Below are 22,233 nucleotides of genomic sequence, written 5' to 3'. Positions count from 1 at the left end.
ATCCACAGCTCCCAGGCAGTTTAGAATCTCCTATGGTTCACCCTTGGCTTAAAGCAGGCTTATTTAGATTTGCGGACATTATAGACGGGGAGACCATGGAGATTCACTCTTTTGATTATCTTAAGCAACATTTCTCGATTTCCAACAGGGAATTCTTTCAATACCTACAAATTAGAGATTTTGCTAACTCCCTATATGGTAAAGCGGGAGCTTCTATCCCCACGGATTTCGAGAAAATTTGCAGGAGAGGTGTGAACACCAGGGGTCTGATTTCAGAAATTTACAACATTTTATCGGATCCACAGGATGGGTCTGGTGAATCTTTTCTATATATGCGCAAGTGGGAGGCCGCCTTGGAGCGGCGTATTTCTCCCCGAGAGTGGTCTGTCATTTGGAGGAATGCCGCAAAATCATCAGTGTGTACTCTCTATAGAGAAAATATCTATAAGATACTAATGCACTGGTATCACACTCCAGAGTTTCTGCATGGACTGAATCCCTCTATCCCTCCCTCCTGTTGGAGATGTGGGGGAAGCACTGGGTCTCTTGTCCACATATTTTGGTCATGCCCAAAAATTGTGCCCTTTTGGGGTCAGGTTAAGTCCCTCATAGATAAGGTATTGCATGCAGACATAGAACTAAACCCGCTAGTGCTTCTCCTGGGTCACGGGGCGCCGGGTATGGGCAAACTTTCCAATAGATTATTGCAACATATCCTTACGGCGGCCAGATGCCTGATTGCGCGTCTTTGGAGACAGCCGAGTCCCCCTTCGCTTCAGATCCTCCTTGGACGGATCATGGATGTCAGAAGGATGGAACACCTTACAGCCTTACTAAATGACTCGGTGGTGCGCTTCCAGGCTATATGGTTCCCGTGGGATTATTATGCAGCGGGATCCGACCTGTAGTGCGACTGAGTTCGGATTTGATTAATCGATTTAACTGAGGTTTTTCCCTTTTTTTTTTTTTTTCCCCTCTCTCTTTCCTCCCTTCCCTCTACCCCTTATTGTCTTGTCTTTGTCATTTACGTCTTTGTAGAATTAAGGTCATTGATGGCCTTATATCGTCTATATTGTTTATATCGTTTACTGTTCATGCATTCTATACAGAAACTAAATGCTTGTAAGACCCTGTTTTGTTCTAAAATGTTTAATAAAACAAAAATTTTATGGTTAAAAAAAAAAAAAAAAAAAAAACATTGGCGTTCCAGGGATTCAAGCTTGAGGAGGCTAATTTGCATATTCCAGGTGCCTTCTGGGAAATTGGAAAGAATCACCAAACCAGGGATTCAAGCTTGAGGAGGCTAATTTGCATATTCCAGGTGCCTTCTGGGAAAAGCGAAGAGTCTCCCTAAGCTAGAAGATCGTTGGGTACAGCCGGGACCAGCTGCTTGGAAAGAATCACCAAACCAGGGATTCAAGCTTGAGGAGGCTAATTTGAATATTCCAGGTGCCTTCTGGGAACTTGGAAAGAATCACCAAACCAGGGATTCAAGCTTGAGGAGGCTAATTTGCATATTCCAGGTGCCTTCTGGGAAAAGCGAAGAGTCTCCCTAAGCTAGAAGATCGTTGGGTACAGCCGGGACCAGCTGCTTGGAAAGAATCACCAAACCAGGGATTCAAGCTTGAGGAGGCTAATTTGAATATTCCAGGTGCCTTCTGGGAACTTGGAAAGAATCACCAAACCAGGGATTCAAGCTTGAGGAGGCTAATTTGCATATTCCAGGTGCCTTCTGGGAAAAGCGAAGAGTCTCCCTAAGCTAGAAGATCGTTGGGTACAGCCGGGACCAGCTGCTTGGAAAGAATCACCAAACCAGGGATTCAAGCTTGAGGAGGCTAATTTGAATATTCCAGGTGCCTTCTGGGAACTTGGAAAGAATCACCAAACCAGGGATTCAAGCTTGAGGAGGCTAATTTGCATATTCCAGGTGCCTTCTGGGAAAAGCGAAGAGTCTCCCTAAGCTAGAAGATCGTTGGGTACAGCCGGGACCAGCTGCTTGGAAAGAATCACCAAACCAGGGATTCAAGCTTGAGGAGGCTAATTTGAATATTCCAGGTGCCTTCTGGGAACTTGGAAAGAATCACCAAACCAGGGATTCAAGCTTGAGGAGGCTAATTTGCATATTCCAGGTGCCTTCTGGGAAAAGCGAAGAGTCTCCCTAAGCTAGAAGATCGTTGGGTACAGCCGGGACCAGCTGCTTGGAAAGAATCACCAAACCGCGCGCCTTACGGCGCGCAAATTTTTGCCTGTAGGACATTATTGCAAGAGAGCTTGGCTGAGTAGATTACAAAAGAAGGAAAACACACAGCAAGTCAGCAGGATCTAGGAGCAACATGGCAGATGTGACAACCTACATGGTGAGCTTCAGCATGTGCTACATGTTCACAGATCGACCAGAAGAAGAATTAAATTTCACCTGTCAGAAGTGTAGACTAGTGGCCCTTTTAGAAGAAAAGGTGCGGGGTCTGGAAGAAAGAATAGCAACTTTGAAACTCATCAAAGAGAATGAAGACTTTCTAGACAGAACAGAAGCATCTCTACTGGTCACAGAAGGTGAAAAAAGTGTCAGAGAACCTCCAAAAGCAGATGAGTGGAAGCATGTGACCAAAAGAAGCAAGGAGACCATGGAGAAATCACCAACCACACAACTGAAGAACCGATATCAAATCTTTGTAGAGGATGAAGATGGCACACCTAAGGATGAAGCAATACCAGCAAGCAAAAAAGAAAAGGGCACACAGCAACAAGTGACAGCAAAAAGTACAGCCAAGAAGCAACGAAGAGTGGTGGTGGTGGGAGACTCACTACTGAGAGGCACAGAAGCAGCCATCTGCAGACCGGACATAACTGCAAGAGAAGTATGCTGCCTTCCAGGTGCGATGATCAAGGATGTGACCGATAGGATACCAAAGCTCTTCAACTCCAAGGACGTCCACCCATTTCTTCTGATACATGTTGGCACCAATGACACGGCAAGGAAGGACCTACCGACAATCTGCAAAGACTTTGAAGAGTTGGGGAAGAAAGTAAAGGAACTGGATTCACAGGTAGTTTTTTCTTCTATCCTTCCAGTAGACGGGCATGGCACCAGGAGATGGAACAGGATCCTTGATGCAAACAACTGGCTAAGACGATGGTGCAGACAACAAGGATTCGGATTCCTGGACCACGGTGTGAATTACTTGTACGATGGACTCCTCGCCAGAGACGGACTACACCTCAACAAACCTGGGATACACACATTCGCCAGAAGACTCGCTACACTCATCAGGAGGGCGTTAAACTAGAAGAAGAGGGGACGGGAAGAAAAACATTAGACTTGAACAAAGAAGATCCAGGAAAACATACTCAGAAGGGAGGTAAGAACATTTCTAAAACAATCCACAGCGAGGAGATTGGAACAAAACAAAATCCTCTAAACTGCATGCTCGCAAACGCCAGAAGCCTGACAAAAGATGGAAGAACTAGAAGCAGAAATATCTACAGGTAACTTTGATATAGTGGGAATAACCGAGACATGGTTAGATGAAAGCTATGACTGGGCAGTTAACTTACAGGGTTACAGTCTGTCTAGAAAGGATCGTAAAAATCGGAGAGGAGGAGGGGTTTGTCTCTATGTAAAGTCTTGTCTAAAGTCCACTTTAAGGGAGGATATTAGCGAAGGAAATGAGGATGTCAAGTCCATATGGGTCGAAATTCATGGAGGGAAAAATGGTAACAAAATTCTCATTGGGGTCTGTTACAAACTCCCAAATATAACAGAAACCATGGAAAGTCTACTTCTAAAGCAGATAGATGAAGCTGCAACCCATAATGAGGTCCTGGTTATGGGGGACTTTAACTACCCGGATATTAACTGGGAAACAGAAACCTGTGAAACCCATAAAGGCAACAGGTTTCTGCTAATAAGCAAGAAAAATTATCTTTCACAATTGGTGCAGAATCCAACCAGAGGAGCAGCACTTTTAGACCTAATACTATCTAATAGACCTGACAGAATAACAAATCTGCAGGTGGTCGGGCATCTAGGAAATAGCGACCACAATATTGTACAGTTTCACCTGTCTTTCACTAGGGGGACTTGTCAGGGAGTCACAAAAACACTGAACTTTAGGAAGGCAAAGTTTGACCAGCTTAGAGATGCCCTTAATCTGCTAGACTGGGACAATATCCTCAGAAATAAGAATACAGATAATAAATGGGAAATGTTTAAGAACATCCTAAATAGGCAGTGTAAGCGGTTTATACCTTGTGGGAATAAAAGGACTAGAAATAGGAAAAACCCAATGTGGCTAAACAAAGAAGTAAGACAGGCAATTAACAGTAAAAAGAAAGCATTTGCACTACTAAAGCAGGATGGCACCATTGAAGCTCTAAAAAACTATAGGGAGAAAAATACTTTATCTAAAAAACTAATTAAAGCTGCCAAAAAGGAAACAGAGAAGCACATTGCTAAGGAGAGTAAAACTAATCCCAAACTGTTCTTCAACTATATCAATAGTAAAAGAATAAAAACTGAAAATGTACGCCCCTTAAAAAATAGTGAGGAAAGAATGGTTGTAGATGACGAGGAAAAAGCTAACATATTAAACACCTTCTTCTCCACGGTATTCACGGTGGAAAATGAAATGCTAGGTGAAATCCCAAGAAACAATGAAAACCCTATATTAAGGGTCACCAATCTAACCCAAGAAGAGGTGCGAAACCGGCTAAATAAGATTAAAATAGATAAATCTCCGGGTCCGGATGGCATACACCCACGAGTACTAAGAGAACTAAGTAATGTAATAGATAAACCATTATTTCTTATTTTTAGGGACTCTATAGCGACAGGGTCTGTTCCGCAGGATTGGCGCATAGCAAATGTGGTGCCAATATTCAAAAAGGGCTCTAAAAGTGAACCTGGAAATTATAGGCCAGTAAGTCTAACCTCTATTGTTGGCAAAATATTTGAAGGGTTTCTGAGGGATGTTATTCTGGATTATCTCAATGAGAATAACTGTTTAACTCCATATCAGCATGGGTTTATGAGAAATCGCTCCTGTCAAACCAATCTAATCAGTTTTTATGAAGAGGTAAGCTATAGGCTGGACCACGGTGAGTCATTGGACGTGGTATATCTCGATTTTTCCAAAGCGTTTGATACCGTGCCGCACAAGAGGTTGGTACACAAAATGAGAATGCTTGGTCTGGGGGAAATTGTGTGTAAATGGGTTAGTAACTGGCTTAGTGATAGAAAGCAAAGGGTGGTTATAAATGGTATAGTCTCTAACTGGGTCGCTGTGACCAGTGGGGTACCGCAGGGGTCAGTATTGGGACCTGTTCTCTTCAACATATTCATTAATGATCTGGTAGAAGGTTTACACAGTAAAATATCGATATTTGCAGATGATACAAAACTATGTAAAGCAGTTAATACAAGAGAAGATAGTATTCTGCTACAGATGGATCTGGATAAGTTGGAAACTTGGGCTGAAAGGTGGCAGATGAGGTTTAACAATGATAAATGTAAGGTTATACACATGGGAAGAGGGAATCAATATCACCATTACACACTGAATGGGAAACCACTGGGTATATCTGACAGGGAGAAGGACTTGGGGATCCTAGTTAATGGTAAACTTACCTGGAGCAGCCAGTGCCAGGCAGCAGCTGCCAAGGCAAACAGGATCATGGGGTGCATTAAAAGAGGTCTGGATACACATGATGAGAGCATTATACTGCCTCTGTACAAATCCCTAGTTAGACCGCACATGGAGTACTGTGTCCAGTTTTGGGCACCGGTGCTCAGGAAGGATATAATGGAACTAGAGAGAGTACAAAGGAGGGCAACAAAATTAATAAAGGGGATGGGAGAACTACAATACCCAGATAGATTAGCGAAATTAGGATTATTTAGTCTAGAAAAAAGACGACTGAGGGGCGATCTAATAACCATGTATAAGTATATAAGGGGACAATACAAATATCTCGCTGAGGATCTGTTTATACCAAGGAAGGAGACGGGCACAAGGGGGCATTCTTTGCGTCTGGAGGAGAGAAGGTTTTTCCACCAACATAGAAGAGGATTCTTTACTGTTAGGGCAGTGAGAATCTGGAATTGCTTGCCTGAGGAGGTGGTGATGGCGAACTCAGTCGAGGGGTTCAAGAGAGGCCTGGATGTCTTCCTGGAGCAGAACAATATTGTATCATACAATTAGGTTCTGTAGAAGGACGTAGATCTGGGGATTTATTATGATGGAATATAGGCTGAACTGGATGGACAAATGTCTTTTTTCGGCCTTACTAACTATGTTACTATGTTACTATGTTCTAATGAAACCAAATTTGTGCTATTTGTGACACGCGGTTCCAGAGAAATCCATACTTTGTAACTGATGGAGTTAGAAGCCCGCGCTTACCGTGGCGGATAAATCCGTCGATGGACGTTAGCAATATGTATTTATTATTCTCCTAGCCCAAGTCGGTGGCACAGAATCTTATCATTTTAGAACAAAGACCCTCATGGATTTTGGAGAACTTCTATACCAGTTATAGCTGGACAGATGGGGGGGGGGGGAGTAAGTTGCTCCTAGCCTGGAATTTATGGCCAGAGCAATAAAAACCTCTTCTACACATAGATTCAGAAACACAGAGGGAAGGGAGGGCTTTTTAGCCCGCAGCATGGGTCTCACAGGCAAACCCCAAAATCATATTATATTTCATACAATCTCGTGACTTAGGACTTGGCCCCTGTTCACTCTGCCAAAAGTACCAATACCTGGTGTACAAACAACAGTATCACTGGGCTTGATGGACAGCAAACTCAACTGACCCAAACCCCATAATCTATGGAGTATTGTCAGGAGGAAGATGAGAAACCAGACCCAACAATGCAGACGAGCTGAAGGCTGCTATGAAAACAACCTGGGCTTCCATAACCCCTCAGCAGCCACACGCTGATAACCTCCATGCCACATTGATGCAGTAATTGATGCACAAGGAGCCACGACCAAGTATTGTGCATTTACGGACCATACAATATTTCAGATTTTACAATCATTTTTCAAGCTGCTGTTATAACGTATTCTAATTTACTGAGATAATGACTTTTGGGTTTTCATTGGCTGAAAGCCATAATCATCAACATTAACAGAAATAAACACGGGAAATAGATCACTCTGTGTGTAATGACTATAGAATAGAGGAGATTCACTTTCTGATGATATTCTAATTTTGTGAGACGCCCCTGTAGGTCACCAGGTAAATACACGTCCTGACGAGATCGGTGGCAGCGGTGCACACTGCAGTATCGCCTCGTCTACACCTCTGCAGATTGTCCAGCAGATGACTCGCCACATTGGACAGAAAAGTGTTCAGCCATGAAGGAGTGAAAGCACCACCGAGCTTGTGGACAACAGTCAGGAGCGGTGCCGGACCTCAGGACCCCGCACTGCATGTGAGGGGCAGCACACAGGAAGTCACCTGAAATCTTCTCCACAAGGAGGGGCCGAGGAGCTGCTCCCCCCATCATCATCATCTGCTCCCTGGCGGGACACGCTGCAACGGAGAACGACAAATCAGGAGGAGGGCGGCACCGAGACCAGAGGACCCCCATACTGAAAAAACAGGGGGGACAGGGATGGGGGGCTGCACATATGGGGTCCTCACCCCCCGGCCTGGAGGTAATGATATTGGGGGCACAGTATATCACATAGAGGGGGTACAGGGATGGGGGCTGCACATATGGGGTCCTCACCCCCCGGCCTGGAGGTAATGATATTGGGGGCACAGTATATCACATAAAGGGGGTACAGGGATGGGGGCTGCACATATGGGGTCCTCACCCCCCGGCCTGGATGTAATGATATTGGGGGCACAGTATATCACATACAGGGGTACAGGGATGGGGGGCTGCACATATGGGGTCCTCACCCCCCGGCCTGGAGGTAATGATATTGGGGCACAGTATATCACATCTAGGGGTACAGGGATGGGGGGCTGCACATATGGGGTCCTCACCCCCCGGCCTGGAGGTAATGATATTGGGGGCACAGTATATCACATACAGGGGTACAGGGATGGGGGGCTGCACATATGGGGTCCTCACCCCCCCGGCCTGGAAGTGATGATATTGGGGGCACAGTATATCATATACAGGGGGTACAGGGATGGGGGGCTGCATATATGGGGTTCTCAACCCCCGGCCTGGAGGTAATGATATTGGGGGCACAGTATATCACATACAGGAGTACAGGGATGGGGGGCTGCACATATGGGGTCCTCACCCCCCGGCCTGGAGGTAATGATATTGGGGGCACAGTATATCACATACAGGGGGTACAGGGATGGGGGCTGCACATATGGGGTCCTCACCCCCCGGCCTGGAGGTAATGATATTGGGGGCACAGTATATCACATACAGGGGGTATAGGGATGGGGGCTGCACATATGGGGTCCTCACCCCCCCGGCCTGGAGGTAATGATATTAGGGAGCTGCACATATGGGGTCCTCACCCCCCAGCCTGGAGGTAATGATATTGGGGGCACAGTATATCACATACAGGGGGTACAGGGATGGGGGGCTGCACATATGGGGTCCTCACCCCCCCGGCCTGGAGGTAATGATATTCGGGGCACAGTATATCACATACAGGGGGTACAAGGATGGGGGGCTGCACATATGGGGTCCTCACCCCCCAGCCTGGAGGTAATGATATTGGGGGCACAGTATATCACATACAGGGGGTACAGGGATGGGGGGCTGCACATATGGGGTCCTCACCCCCCCCCCCCGGCCTGGAGGTAATGATATTGGGGGCACAGTATATCACATACAGGGGGTACAGGGATGGGGGCTGCACATATAGGGTCCTCACCCCCCCGGCCTGGAGGTAATGATATTGGGGAGCTGCACATATGGGGTCCTCACCCCAGAGCCTGGAGGTAATGATATTGGGGGCACAGTATATCACATACAGGGGGTACAGGGATGGGGGGCTGCACATATGGGGTCCTCACCCCCCCCCGGCCTGGAGGTAATGATATTCGGGGCACAGTACAACACATACAGGGGGTACAGGGATGGGGGGCTGCACATATGGGGTCCTCACCCCCCAGCCTGGAGGTAATGATATTGGGGGCACAGTATATCACATACAGGGGGTACAGGGATGGGGGGCTGCACATATGGGGTCCTCACCCCCCCCCCCCCCCCCGGCCTGGAGGTAATGATATTGGGGGCACAGTATATCACATACAGGAGTACAGGGATGGGGGGCTGCACATATGGCGTCCTCACCCCTCAGCCTGGAGGTAATGATATTGGGGGCACAGTATATCACATACAGGGGGTACAGGGATGGGGGGCTGCACATATGGGGTCCTCACCCCCCGGCCTGGAGGTAATGATATTGGGGGCACAGTATATCACATACAGGTGGTACAGGGATGGGGGCTGCACATATGGGGTCCTCACCCCCCCGGCCTGGAGGTAATGATATTGGGGAGCTGCACATATGGGGTCCTCACCCCAGAGCCTGGAGGTAATGATATTGGGGGCACAGAATATCACATACAGGGGGTACAGGGATGGGGGGCTGCACATATGGGGTCCTCACCCCCCCCGGCCTGGAGGTAATGATATTCGGGGCACAGTACAACACATACAGGGGGTACAGGGATGGGGGGCTGCACATATGGGGTCCTCACCCCCCAGCCTGGAGGTAATGATATTGGGGGCACAGTATATCACATACAGGGGGTACAGGGATGGGGGGCTGCACATATGGGGTCCTCACCCCCCCCCCCCCCCGGCCTGGAGGTAATGATATTGGGGGCACAGTATATCACATACAGGAGTACAGGGATGGGGGGCTGCACATATGGCGTCCTCACCCCCCAGCCTGGAGGTAATGATATTGGGGGCACAGTATATCACATACAGGGGGTACAGGGATGGAGGGCTGCACATATGGGGTCCTCACCCCCCCCCCCCCCCCCGGCCTGGAGGTAATGATATTGGGGGCACAGTATATCACATACAGGGGGTACAGGGATGGGGGGCTGCACATATGGGGTCCTCACCCCCCGTCCTGGAGGTAATGATATTGGGGGGGGACAGTATATCACATACAGGAGTACAGGGATGGGGGGCTGCACATATGGGGTCCTCACCCCCCAGCCTGGAGGTAATGATATTGGGGCACAGTATATCACATACAGGGGGTACAGGGATGGGGGGCTGCACATATGGGGTCCTCACCCCCCGGCCTGGAGGTAATGATATTGGGTGCACAGTATATCACATAGAGGGGGTACAGGGATGGGGGCTCCACATATGGGGTCCTCACCCCCCGGCCAGGAGGTAATGATATTGGGGGCACAGTATATCACATAGAGGGGGTACAGGGATGGGGGCTGCACATATGGGGTCCTCACCCCCCGGCCTGGATGTAATGATATTGGGGGCACAGTATATCACATACAGGGGTACAGGGATGGGGGGCTGCACATATGGGGTCCTCACCCCCCGGCCTGGAGGTAATGATATTGGGGCACAGTATATCACATACAGGGGTACAGGGATGGGGGGCTGCACATATGGGGTCCTCACCCCCCGGCCTGGAGGTAATGATATTGGGGGCACAGTATATCACATACAGGGGTACAGGGATGGGGGGCTGCACATATGGGGTCATCAGCCCCCGGCCTGGAGGTACTGATATTGGGGGCACAGTATATCACATACAGGGGGTACAGGGATGGGGGGGCTGCACATATGGGGTCCTCATCCCCCGGCCTGGAGGTAATGATATTGGGGGCACAGTATATCACATACAGGGGTAAAGGATGGGGGGCTGCACATATGGGGTCCTCACCCCCCGGCCTGGAGGTAATGATATTGGGGGCACAGTATATCATATACAGGGGGTACAGGGATGGGGGGCTGCACATATGGGGTCCTCAACCCCCGGCCTGGAGGTAATGATATTGGGGGCACAGTATATCACATACAGGAGTACAGGGATGGGGGGCTGCACATATGGGGTCCTCACCCCCCCAACCTGGAGGTAATGATATTGTGGAGCTGCACATATGGGGTCCTCACCCCCCAGCCTGGAGGTAATGATATGGGGGCACAGTATATCACATACAGGGGGTACAGGGATGGGGGGCTGCACATATGGGGTCCTCACCCCCCCGGCCTGGAGGTAATGATATTCGGGGCACAGTATATCACATACAGGGGGTACAGGGATGGGGGGCTGCACATATGGGGTCCTCACCCCCCAGCCTGGAGGTAATGATATTGGGGGCACAGTATATCACATACAGGGGGTACAGGGATGGGGGGCTGCACATATGGGGTCCTCACCCCCCGCCCCCCCGGCCTGGAGGTAATGATATTGGGGGCACAGTATACCACATACAGGAGTACAGGGATGGGGGGCTGCACATATGGCGTCCTCACCCCCCAGCCTGGAGGTAATGATATTGGGGGCACAGTATATCACATACAGGGGGTACAGGGATGGGGGGCTGCACATATGGGGTCCTCACCCCCCCCGGCCTGGAGGTAATGATATTGGGGGCACAGTATATCACATACAGGGGGTACAGGGATGGGGGGCTGCACATATGGGGTCCTCACCCCCCGGCCTGGAGGTAATGATATTGGGGGGGCACAGTATATCACATACAGGAGTACAGGGATGGGGGGCTGCACATATGGGGTCCTCACCCCCCGGCCTGGATGTAATGATATTGGGGGCACAGTATATCACATACAGGGGGTACAGGGATGGGGGGCTGCACATATGGGGTCCTCACCCCCCGGCCTGGAGGTAATGATATTGGGGGGGCACAGTATATCACATACACGAGTACAGGGATGGGGGGCTGCACATATGGCGTCCTCACCCCCCGGCCTGGAGGTAATGATATTGGGGGCACAGTATATCACATAGAGGGGGTACAGGGATGGGGGCTGCACATATGGGGTCCTCACCCCCCGGCCTGGATGTAATGATATTGGGGGCACAGTATATCACATACAGGGGTACAGGGATGGGGGGCTGCACATATGGGGTCCTCACCCCCCGGCCTGGAGGTAATGATATTGGGGCACAGTATATCACATACAGGGGTACAGGGATGGGGGGCTGCACATATGGGGTCCTCACCCCCCGGCCTGGAGTTAATGATATTGGGGGCACAGTATATCACATACAGGGGTACAGGGATGGGGGGCTGCACATATAGGGTCCTCACCCCCCGGCCTGGAGGTAATGATATTGGGGGCACAGTATATCATATACAGGGGGTACAGGAATGGGGGGCTGCACATATGGGGTCCTCACCCCCCGACCTGGAGGTAATGATATTGGGGGCACAGTATATCACATACAGGGGGTACAGGGATGGGGGCTGCACATATGGGGTCCTCACCCCCCCGGCCTGGAGGTAATGATATTGGGGGCACAGTATATCACATACAGGGGTACAGGGATGGGGGGCTGCACATATGGGGTCCTCACCCCCCGGCCTGGAGGTAATGATATTCGGGGCACAGTATATCACATACAGGGGGTACAGGGATGGGGGGCTGCACATATGGGGTCCTCACCCCCCAGCCTGGAGGTAATGATATTGGGGGCACAGTATATCACATACAGGGGGTACAGGGATGGGGGGCTGCACATATGGGGTCATCAGCCCCCGGCCTGGAGGTACTGATATTGGGGGCACAGTATATCACATACAGGGGGTACAGGGATGGGGGGCTGCACATATGGGGTCCTCATCCCCCGGCCTGGAGGTAATGATATTGGGGGCACAGTATATCACATACAGGGGTACAGGGATGGGGGGCTGCACATATGGGGTCCTCACCCCCCGGCCTGGAGGTAATGATATTGGGGGCACAGTATATCACATACAGGAGTACAGGGATGGGGGGCTGCACATATGGGGTCCTCACCCCCCGGCCTGGAGGTAATGATATTGGGGGCACAGTATATCACATACAGGGGGTACAGGGATGGGGGCTGCACATATGGGGTCCTCACCCCCCGGCCTGGAGGTAATGATATTGGGGGCACAGTATATCACATACAGGGGGTACAGGGATGGGGGCTGCACATATGGGGTCCTCACCCCCCCGGCCTGGAGGTAATGATATTGGGAAGCTGCACATATGGGGTCCTCACCCCCCAGCCTGGAGGTAATGATATTGGGGGCACAGTATATCACATACAGGGGGTACAGGGATGGGGGGCTGCACATATGGGGTCCTCACCCCCCGGCCTGGAGGTAATGACATTCGGGGCACAGTATATCACATACAGGGGGTACAGGGATGGGGGGCTGCACATATGGGGTCCTCACCCCCCAGCCTGGAGGTAATGATATTGGGGGCACAGTATATCACATACAGGGGGTACAGGGATGGGGGGCTGCACATATGGGGTCCTCACCCCCCCCCCGGAGGTAATGATATTGGGGGCACAGTATATCACATACAGGAGTACAGGGATGGGGGGCTGCACATATGGTGTCCTCACCCCCCAGCCTGGAGGTAATGATATTGGGGGCACAGTATATCACATACAGGGGGTACAGGGATGGGGGGCTGCACATATGGGGTCCTCACCCCCCCCCCCCCCGGCCTGGAGGTAATGATATTGGGGGCACAGTATATCACATACAGGGGGTACAGGGATGGGGGGCTGCACATATGGGGTCCTCACCCCCCGGCCTGGAGGTAATGATATTGGGGGGGCACAGTATATCACATACAGGAGTACAGGGATGGGGGGCTGCACATATGGGGTCCTTACCCCCCGGCCTGGAGGTAATGATATTGGGGCACAGTATATCACATACAGGGGGTACAGGGATGGGGGGCTGCACATATGGGGTCCTCACCCCCCGGCCTGGAGGTAATGATATTGGGGGCACAGTATATCACATAGAGGGGGTACAGGGATGGGGGCTGCACATATGGGGTCCTCACCCCCCGGCCTGGAGGTAATGATATTGGGAGCACAGTATATCACATAGAGGGGGTACAGGGATGGGGGCTGCACATATGGGGTCCTCACCCCCCGGCCTGGAGGTAATGATATTGGGGGCACAGTATATCACATACAGGGGTACAGGGATGGGGGGCTGCACATATGGGGTCCTCACCCCCCGGCCTGGAGGTAATGATATTGGGGCACAGTATATCACATACAGGGGTACAGGGATGGGGGGCTGCACATATGGGGTCCTCACCCCCCGGCCTGGAGGTAATGATATTGGGGGCACAGTATATCATATACAGGTGGTACAGGGATGGGGGGCTGCACATATGGGGTCCTCAATCTCCGGCCTGGAGGTAATGATGTTGGGGGCACAGTATATCACATACAGGGGGTACAGGGATGGGGGCTGCACATATGGGGTCCTCACCCCCCGGCCTGGAGGTAATGATATTGGGGGCACAGTATATCACATACAGGGGGTACAGAGATGGGGGCTGCACATATGGGGTCCTCACCCCCCGGCCTGGAGGTAATGATATTGGGGGCACAGTATATCACATACAGGGGGTACAGGGATGGGGGCTGCAAATATGGGGTCCTCACCCCCCCGGCCTGGAGGTAATGATATTGGGGAGCTGCACATATGGGGTCCTCACCACCCAGCCTGGAGGTAATGATATTGGGGGCACAGTATATCACATACAGGGGGTACAGGGATGGGGGGCTGCACATATGGGGTCCTCACCCCCCCGGCCTGGAGGTAATGATATTCGGGGCACAGTATATCACATACAGGGGGTACAGGGATGGGGGGCTGCACATATGGGGTCCTCACCCCCCCGGCCTGGAGGTAATGATATTGGGGGCACAGTATATCACATACAGGAGTACAGGGATGGGGGGCTGCACATATGGCGTCCTCACCCCCCAGCCTGGAGGTAATGATATTGGGGGCACAGTATATCACATACAGGGGGTACAGGGATGGGGGGCTGCACATATGGGGTCCTCACCCCCCAGCCTGGAGGTAATGATATTGGGGGCACAGTATATCACATAGAGGGGGTACAGGGATGGGGGCTGCACATATGGGGTCCTCACCCCCCGGCCTGGATGTAATGATATTGGGGGCACAGTATATCACATACAGGGGTACAGGGATGGGGGGCTGCACATATGGGGTCCTCACCCCCCGGCCTGGAGGTAATGATATTGGGGCACAGTATATCACATACAGGGGTACAGGGATGGGGGGCTGCACATATGGGGTCCTCACCCCCCGGCCTGGAGGTAATGATATTGGGGGCACAGTATATCACATACAGGGGTACAGGGATAGGGGCTGCACATATGGGATCATCAGCCCCCGGCCTGGAGGTACTGATATTGGGGGCACAGTATATCACATACAGGGGGTACAGGGATGGGGGGCTGCACATATGGGGTCCTCACCCCCCGGCCTGGAGGTAATGATATTGGGGGCACAGTATATCACATACAGGGGGAACAGGGATGGGGGGCTGCACATATGGGGTCCTCACCCCCCGGCCTGGAGGTAATGATATTGGGGCACAGTATATCAAATACAGGAGTACAGGGATGGGGGGCTGCACATATGGGGTCCTCACCCCCCGGCCTGGAGGTAATGATATTGGAAGCACAGTATATCACATACAGGGGGTACAGGGATGGGGGGCTGCACATATCGGGTCCTCACCCCACGACCTGGAGGTAATGATATTGGGGCACAGTATATCACATACAGGGGGTACAGGGCTGGGGGGCTGCACATATGGGGTCCTCACCCCCCGGCCTGGAGGTAATGATATTGGGGCACAGTATATCACATACAGGGGGTACAGGGATGGGGGGCTGCACATATGGGGTCCTCACCCCCCGGCCTGGAGGTAATGATATTGGGGGCACAGTATATCACATACAGGGGGAACAGGGATGGGGGGCTGCACATATGGGGTCCTCACCCCCCGGCCTGGATGGAAAGATATTGGGGGCACAGTATGTCACATACAGAGTTACAGGGATGGGGGGCTGCACATATGGGGTCCTCATCCCCCAGCCTGGAGGTAATGATATTGGGGCACAGTATAACACATACAGGGGTACAGGGATGGGGGGCTGCACATATGGGATCCTCACCCCCCGGCCTGGAGGTAATGATATTGGGGCACAGTATATCACATACAGGGGTACAGGGATGGGGGGCTGCACATACGGGGTCCTCACCCCCTGGCCTGGAGGTAATGATATTGGGGGCACAGTATATAACATACAGGGGTACGGGGATGGGGGGCTGCACATATGGGGTCCTCACCCCCCGGCCTGGAGGTAATGATATTGGGGGCACAGTATATCACATACAGGGGTACAGGGATGGGGGGCTGCACATATGGGGTCCTCAGCCCCCGGCCAGGAGGTAATGATATTGGGGGCACAGTATATCACATACAGGGGTACAGGGATGGGGGGCTGCACATATGGGGTCCTCACCCCCCCGGCCTGGAGGTAATGATATTGGGGCACAGTATATAACATACAGGGGTACAGGGATGGGGGGCTGCACATATGGGGTCCTCACCCCCCTGGCATGGAGGTAATGATATTGGGGCACAGTATATCACATACAGGGGTACAGGGATGGGGGGCTGCACATATGGGGTCCTCACCCCCCAGCCTGGAGGTAATGATATTGGGGGCACAGTATATCACATACAGGGGGTACAGGGATGGGGGGCTGCACATATGGCGTCCTCACCCCCCGGCCCGGAGGTAATGATATTGGGGGCACAGTATATCACATACAGGGGTACAGGGATGGGGGGCTGCACATATGGGGTCCTCACCCCCCGGCCTGGAGGTAATGATATTGGGGGCACAGTATATCACATACAGGGGGTACAGGGATGGGGGGCTGCACATATGGGGTCCTCACCCCCCGGCCTGGAGGTAATGATATTGGGGGCACAGTATATCACATACAGGGGGAACAGTGATGGGGGGCTGCACATATGGGGTCCTCACCCCCAGGCCTGGATGGAAGGATATTGGGGGCACAGTATATCACATACAGGGTCACAGGGATGGGGGGCTGCACATATGGGGTCCTCATCCCCCGGCCTGGAGGTAATGATATTGGGGCACAGTATAACACATACAGGGGTACAGGGATGGGGGGCTGCACATATGGGATCCTCACCCCCCGGCCTGGAGGTAATGATATTGGGGCACAGTATATCACATACAGGGGTACAGGGATGGGGGGCTGCACATATGGGGTCCTCCCCCCCCCCCCCCGGCCTGGAGGTAATGATATTGGGGCACAGTATATCACATACAGGGGTACAGGGATGGGGGGCTGCACATACGGGGTCCTCACCCCCTGGCCTGGAGGTAATGATATTGGGGGCACAGTATATCACATACAGGGGTACGGGGATGGGGGACTGCACATATGGGGTCCTCACCCCCCGGCCTGGAGGTAATGATATTGGGGGCACAGTATATCACATACAGGGGTACAGGGATGGGGGGCTGCACATATGGGGTCCTCAGCCCCCGGCCTGGAGGTAATGATATTGGGGGCACAGTATATCACATACAGGGGTACAGGGATGGGGGGCTGCACATATGGGGTCCTCACCCCCCCGGCATGGAGGTAATGATATTGGGGCACAGTATATCACATACAGGGGTACAGGGATGGGGGGCTGCACATATGGGGTCCTCACCCCCCCGGCATGGAGGTAATGATATTGGGGCACAGTATATCACATACAGGGGTACAGGGATGGGGGGCTGCACATATGGGGTCCTCACCCCCCAGCCTGGAGGTAATGATATTGGGGGCACAGTATATCACATACAGGGGGTACAGGGATGGGGGGCTGCACATATGGCGTCCTCACCCCCCGGCCCGGAGGTAATGATATTGGGGGCACAGTATATCATATACAGGGGGTACAGGGATGGGGGGCTGCACATATGGGGTCCTCACCCCCCGGCCTGGAGGTAATGATATTGGGGCACAGTATATCACATACAGGGGTACAGGGATGGGGGGCTGCACATATGGGGTCCTCACCCCCCGGCCTGGAGGTAATGATATTGGGGGCACAGTATATCACATACAGGGGGTACAGGGATGGGGGGCTGCACATATGGGGTCCTCACCCCCCGGCCTGGAGGTAATGATATTGGGGCACAGTATATCACATACAGGGGTACAGGGATGGGGGCTGCACATATGGGGTCCTCCCCCCCCCCCCCCCGGCCTGGACGTAATGATACTGGGGCACAGTATATCACATACAGGGGTACAGGGATGGGGGGCTGCACATACGGGGTCCTCACCCCCCGGCCTGGAGGTAATGATATTGGGGCACAGTATATCACATACAGGGGTACAGGGATGGGGAGGTTCACATATGGGGTCCTCACCCCCCCGGCGTGAAGGAAATGATATTGGGGGCACAGTATATCACATACAGGGGTACAGGGATGGGGGGCTGCACATATGGGGTCCTCAGCCCCCGGCCTGGAGGTACTGATATTGGGGGCACAGTTTATCACATACAGGGGGTACAGGGATGGGGGCTGCACATATGGGGTCCTCACCCCCCGGCCTGGAGGTAATGATATTGGGGGCACAGTATATCACATACAGGGGTACAGGGATGGGGGGCTGCACATATGGGGTCCTCACCCCCCGGCCTGGAGGTAATGATATTGGGGGCACAGTATATCACATACAGGGGTACAGGGATGGGGGGCTGCACATATGGGGTCCTCAGCCCCCGGCCTGGAGGTAATGATATTGGGGGCACAGTATATAACATACAGGGGTACAGGGATGGGGGGCTGCACATATGGGGTCCTCACCCCCCCGGCCTGGAGGTAATGATATTGGGGCACAGTATATCACATACAGGGGTACAGGGATGGGGGGCTGCACATATGGGGTCCTCACCCCCCCGGCATGGAGGTAATGATATTGGGGCACAGTATATCACATACAGGGGTACAGGGATGGGGGGCTGCACATATGGGGTCCTCACCCCCCAGCCTGGAGGTAATGATATTGGGGGCACAGTATATCACATACAGGGGGTACAGGGATGGGGGGCTGCACATATGGCGTCCTCACCCCCCGGCCCGGAGGTAATGATATTGGGGGCACAGTATATCACATACAGGGGGTACAGGGATGGGGGGCTGCACATATGGGGTCCTCAACCCACGGCCTGGAGGTAATGATATTGGGGGCACAGTATATCACATACAGGGGGTACAGGGATGGGGGGCTGAACATATGGGGTCCTCACCCCCCGGCCTGGAGGTAATGATATTGGGGAGGCACAGTATATCACATACAGGAGTACAGGGATGGGGGGCTGCACATATGGGGTCCTCACCCCCCGGCCTAGAGGTAATGATATTGGGGGCACAGTATATCACATAGAGGGGGTACAGGGATGGGGGCTGCACATATGGGGTCCTCACCCCCCGGCCTGGAGGTAATGATATTGGGGGCACAGTATATCACATAGAGGGGGTACAGGGATGGGGGCTGCACATATGGGGTCCTCACCCCCCGGCCTGGAGGTAATGATATTGGGGCACAGTATATCACATACAGGGGTACAGGGATGGGGGCTGCACATATGGGGTCCTCCCCCCCCCCGGCCTGGAGGTAATGATATTGGGGCACAGTATATCACATACAGGGGTACAGGGATGGGGGGCTGCACATACGGGGTCCTCACCCCCCGGCCTGGAGGTAATGATATTGGGGCACAGTATATCACATACAGGGGTACAGGGAAGGGGGGCTGCACATATGGGGTCCTCACCCCCCCGGCGTGAAGGAAATGATATTGGGGGCACAGTATATCACATACAGGGGTACAGGGATGGGGGGCTGCACATATGGGGTCCTCAGCCCCCGGCCTGGAGGTACTGATATTGGGGGCACAGTTTATCACATACAGGGGGTACAGGGATGGGGGCTGCACATATGGGGTCCTCACCCCCCGGCCTGGAGGTAATGATATTGGGGGCACAGTATATCACATACAGGGGTACAGGGATGGGGGGCTGCACATATGGGGTCCTCACCCCCCGGCCTGGAGGTAATGATATTGGGGGCACAGTATGTCACATACAGGGGTACAGGGATGGGGGGCTGGACATATGGGGTCCTCAGCCCCCGGCCTGGAGGTAATGATATTGGGGGCACAGTATATAACATACAGGGGTACAGGGATGGGGGGCTGCACATATGGGGTCCTCACCCCCCCGGCCTGGAGGTAATGATATTGGGGCACAGTATATCACATACAGGGGTACAGGGATGGGGGGCTGCACATATGGGGTCCTCACCCCCCCGGCATGGAGGTAATGATATTGGGGCACAGTATATCACATACAGGGGTACAGGGATGGGGGGCTGCACATATGGGGTCCTCACCCCCCAGCCTGGAGGTAATGATATTGGGGGCACAGTATATCACATACAGGGGGTACAGGGATGGGGGGCTGCACATATGGGGTCCTCAACCCACGGCCTGGAGGTAATGATATTGGGGGCACAGTATATCACATACAGGGGGTACAGGGATGGGGGGCTGAACATATGGGGTCCTCACCCCCCGGCCTGGAGGTAATGATATTGGGGGGGCACAGTATATCACATACAGGAGTACAGGGATGGGGGGCTGCACATATGGGGTCCTCACCCCCCGGCCTGGAGGTAATGATATTGGGGGCACAGTATATCACATACAGGGGGTACAGGGATGGGGGCTGCACATATGGGGTCCTCACCCCCCGGCCTGGAGGTAATGATATTGGGGGCACAGTATATCACATAGAGGGGGAACAGGGATGGGGGCTGCACATATGGGGTCCTCACCCCCCGGCCTGGATGTAATGATATTGGGGGCACAGTATATCACATACAGGGGTACAGGGATGGGGGGCTGCACATATGGGGTCCTCACCCTCCGGGCCTGGAGGTAATGATATTGGGGCACAGTATATCACATTAAAGGGTACAGGGATGGGGGGCTGCACATATGGGGTCCTCACCCCCCGGCCTGGAGGAAATGATATTGGGGCACAGTATATCACATACAGGGGTACAGGGATGGGGGGCTGCACATATGGGGTCCTCCCCCCCCCCCGGCCTGGAGGTAATGATATTGGGGCACAGTATATCACATACAGGGGTACAGGGATGGGGGGCTGCACATACGGGGTCCTCACCCCCCGGCCTGGAGGTAATGATATTGGGGCACAGTATATCACATACAGGGGTACAGGGATGGGGGGCTGCACATATGGGGTCCTCACCCCCCCCACGGCCTGAAGGTAATGATATTGGGGGCACAGTATATCACATACAGGAGTACAGGGATGGGGGGCTGCACATATGGGGTCCTCGCCCCCCGGCCTGGAGGTAATGATATTGGGGGCACAGTATATCACATACAGGGGGTACAGGGATGGGGGCTGCACATATGGGGTCCTCACCCCCCGGCCTGGAGGTAATGATATTGGGGCACAGTATATCACATACAGGGGTACAGGGATGGGGGGCTGCACATATGGGGTCCTCACCCCCCGGCCTGGAGGTAATGATATTGGGGCACAGTATATCACATACAGGGGTACAGGGATGGGGGGCTGCACATATGGGGTCCTCACCCCCCGGCCTGGAGGTAATGATATTGGGGCACAGTATATCACATACAGGGGTACAGGGATGGGGGGCTGCACATATGGGGTCCTCACCCCCCCCGGCCTGAAGGTAATGATATTGGGGGCACAGTATATCACATACAGGGGTACAGGGATGGGGGGCTGCACATATGGGGTCCTCAACCCACGGCCTGGAGGTAATGATATTGGGGGCACAGTATATCACATACAGGGGGTACAGGGATGGGGGCTGCACATATGGGGTCCTCACCCCCCGGCCTGGATGTAATGATATTGGGGGCACAGTATATCACATACAGGGGGTACAGGGATGGGGGCTGCACATATGGGGTCCTCACCCCCCCGGCCTGGAGGTAATGATATTGGGGGCACAGTATATCACATACAGGGGGTACAGGGATGGGGGCTGCACATATGGGGTCCTCACCCCCCCGGCCTGGAGGTAATGATATTGGGGAGCTGCACATATGGGGTCCTCACCCCCCAG

At 52.9% G+C, this 22,233-nt stretch overlaps 1 protein-coding gene across 2 annotated transcripts in view; it reads right to left on the bottom strand.

The window, feature by feature from the left end:
* Positions 1-22,233, bottom strand: part of C2H17orf75 (chromosome 2 C17orf75 homolog) — a 98,418-nt gene that overhangs the window by 33,165 nt on the left and 43,020 nt on the right. Inside the window, exon 2 of one of the 2 annotated variants that reach the window (XM_069748731.1) lies at positions 7,465-7,539. The exons of the other annotated variant lie outside the window; for it this stretch is intronic. Coding sequence (XP_069604832.1) covers positions 7,465-7,539 — 75 coding nt within the window. The remainder of the gene's footprint in view (positions 1-7,464; positions 7,540-22,233) is intronic. 2 annotated transcript variants of the gene reach the window in all.

Source organism: Ranitomeya imitator, chromosome 2, assembly GCF_032444005.1.
Source record: "Ranitomeya imitator isolate aRanImi1 chromosome 2, aRanImi1.pri, whole genome shotgun sequence".
Lineage (NCBI taxonomy): Eukaryota > Metazoa > Chordata > Amphibia > Anura > Dendrobatidae > Ranitomeya > Ranitomeya imitator.
The sequence above is the reverse complement of the archived record's forward strand: the minus strand, read 5'-3'. Positions and strand labels throughout refer to the sequence as shown.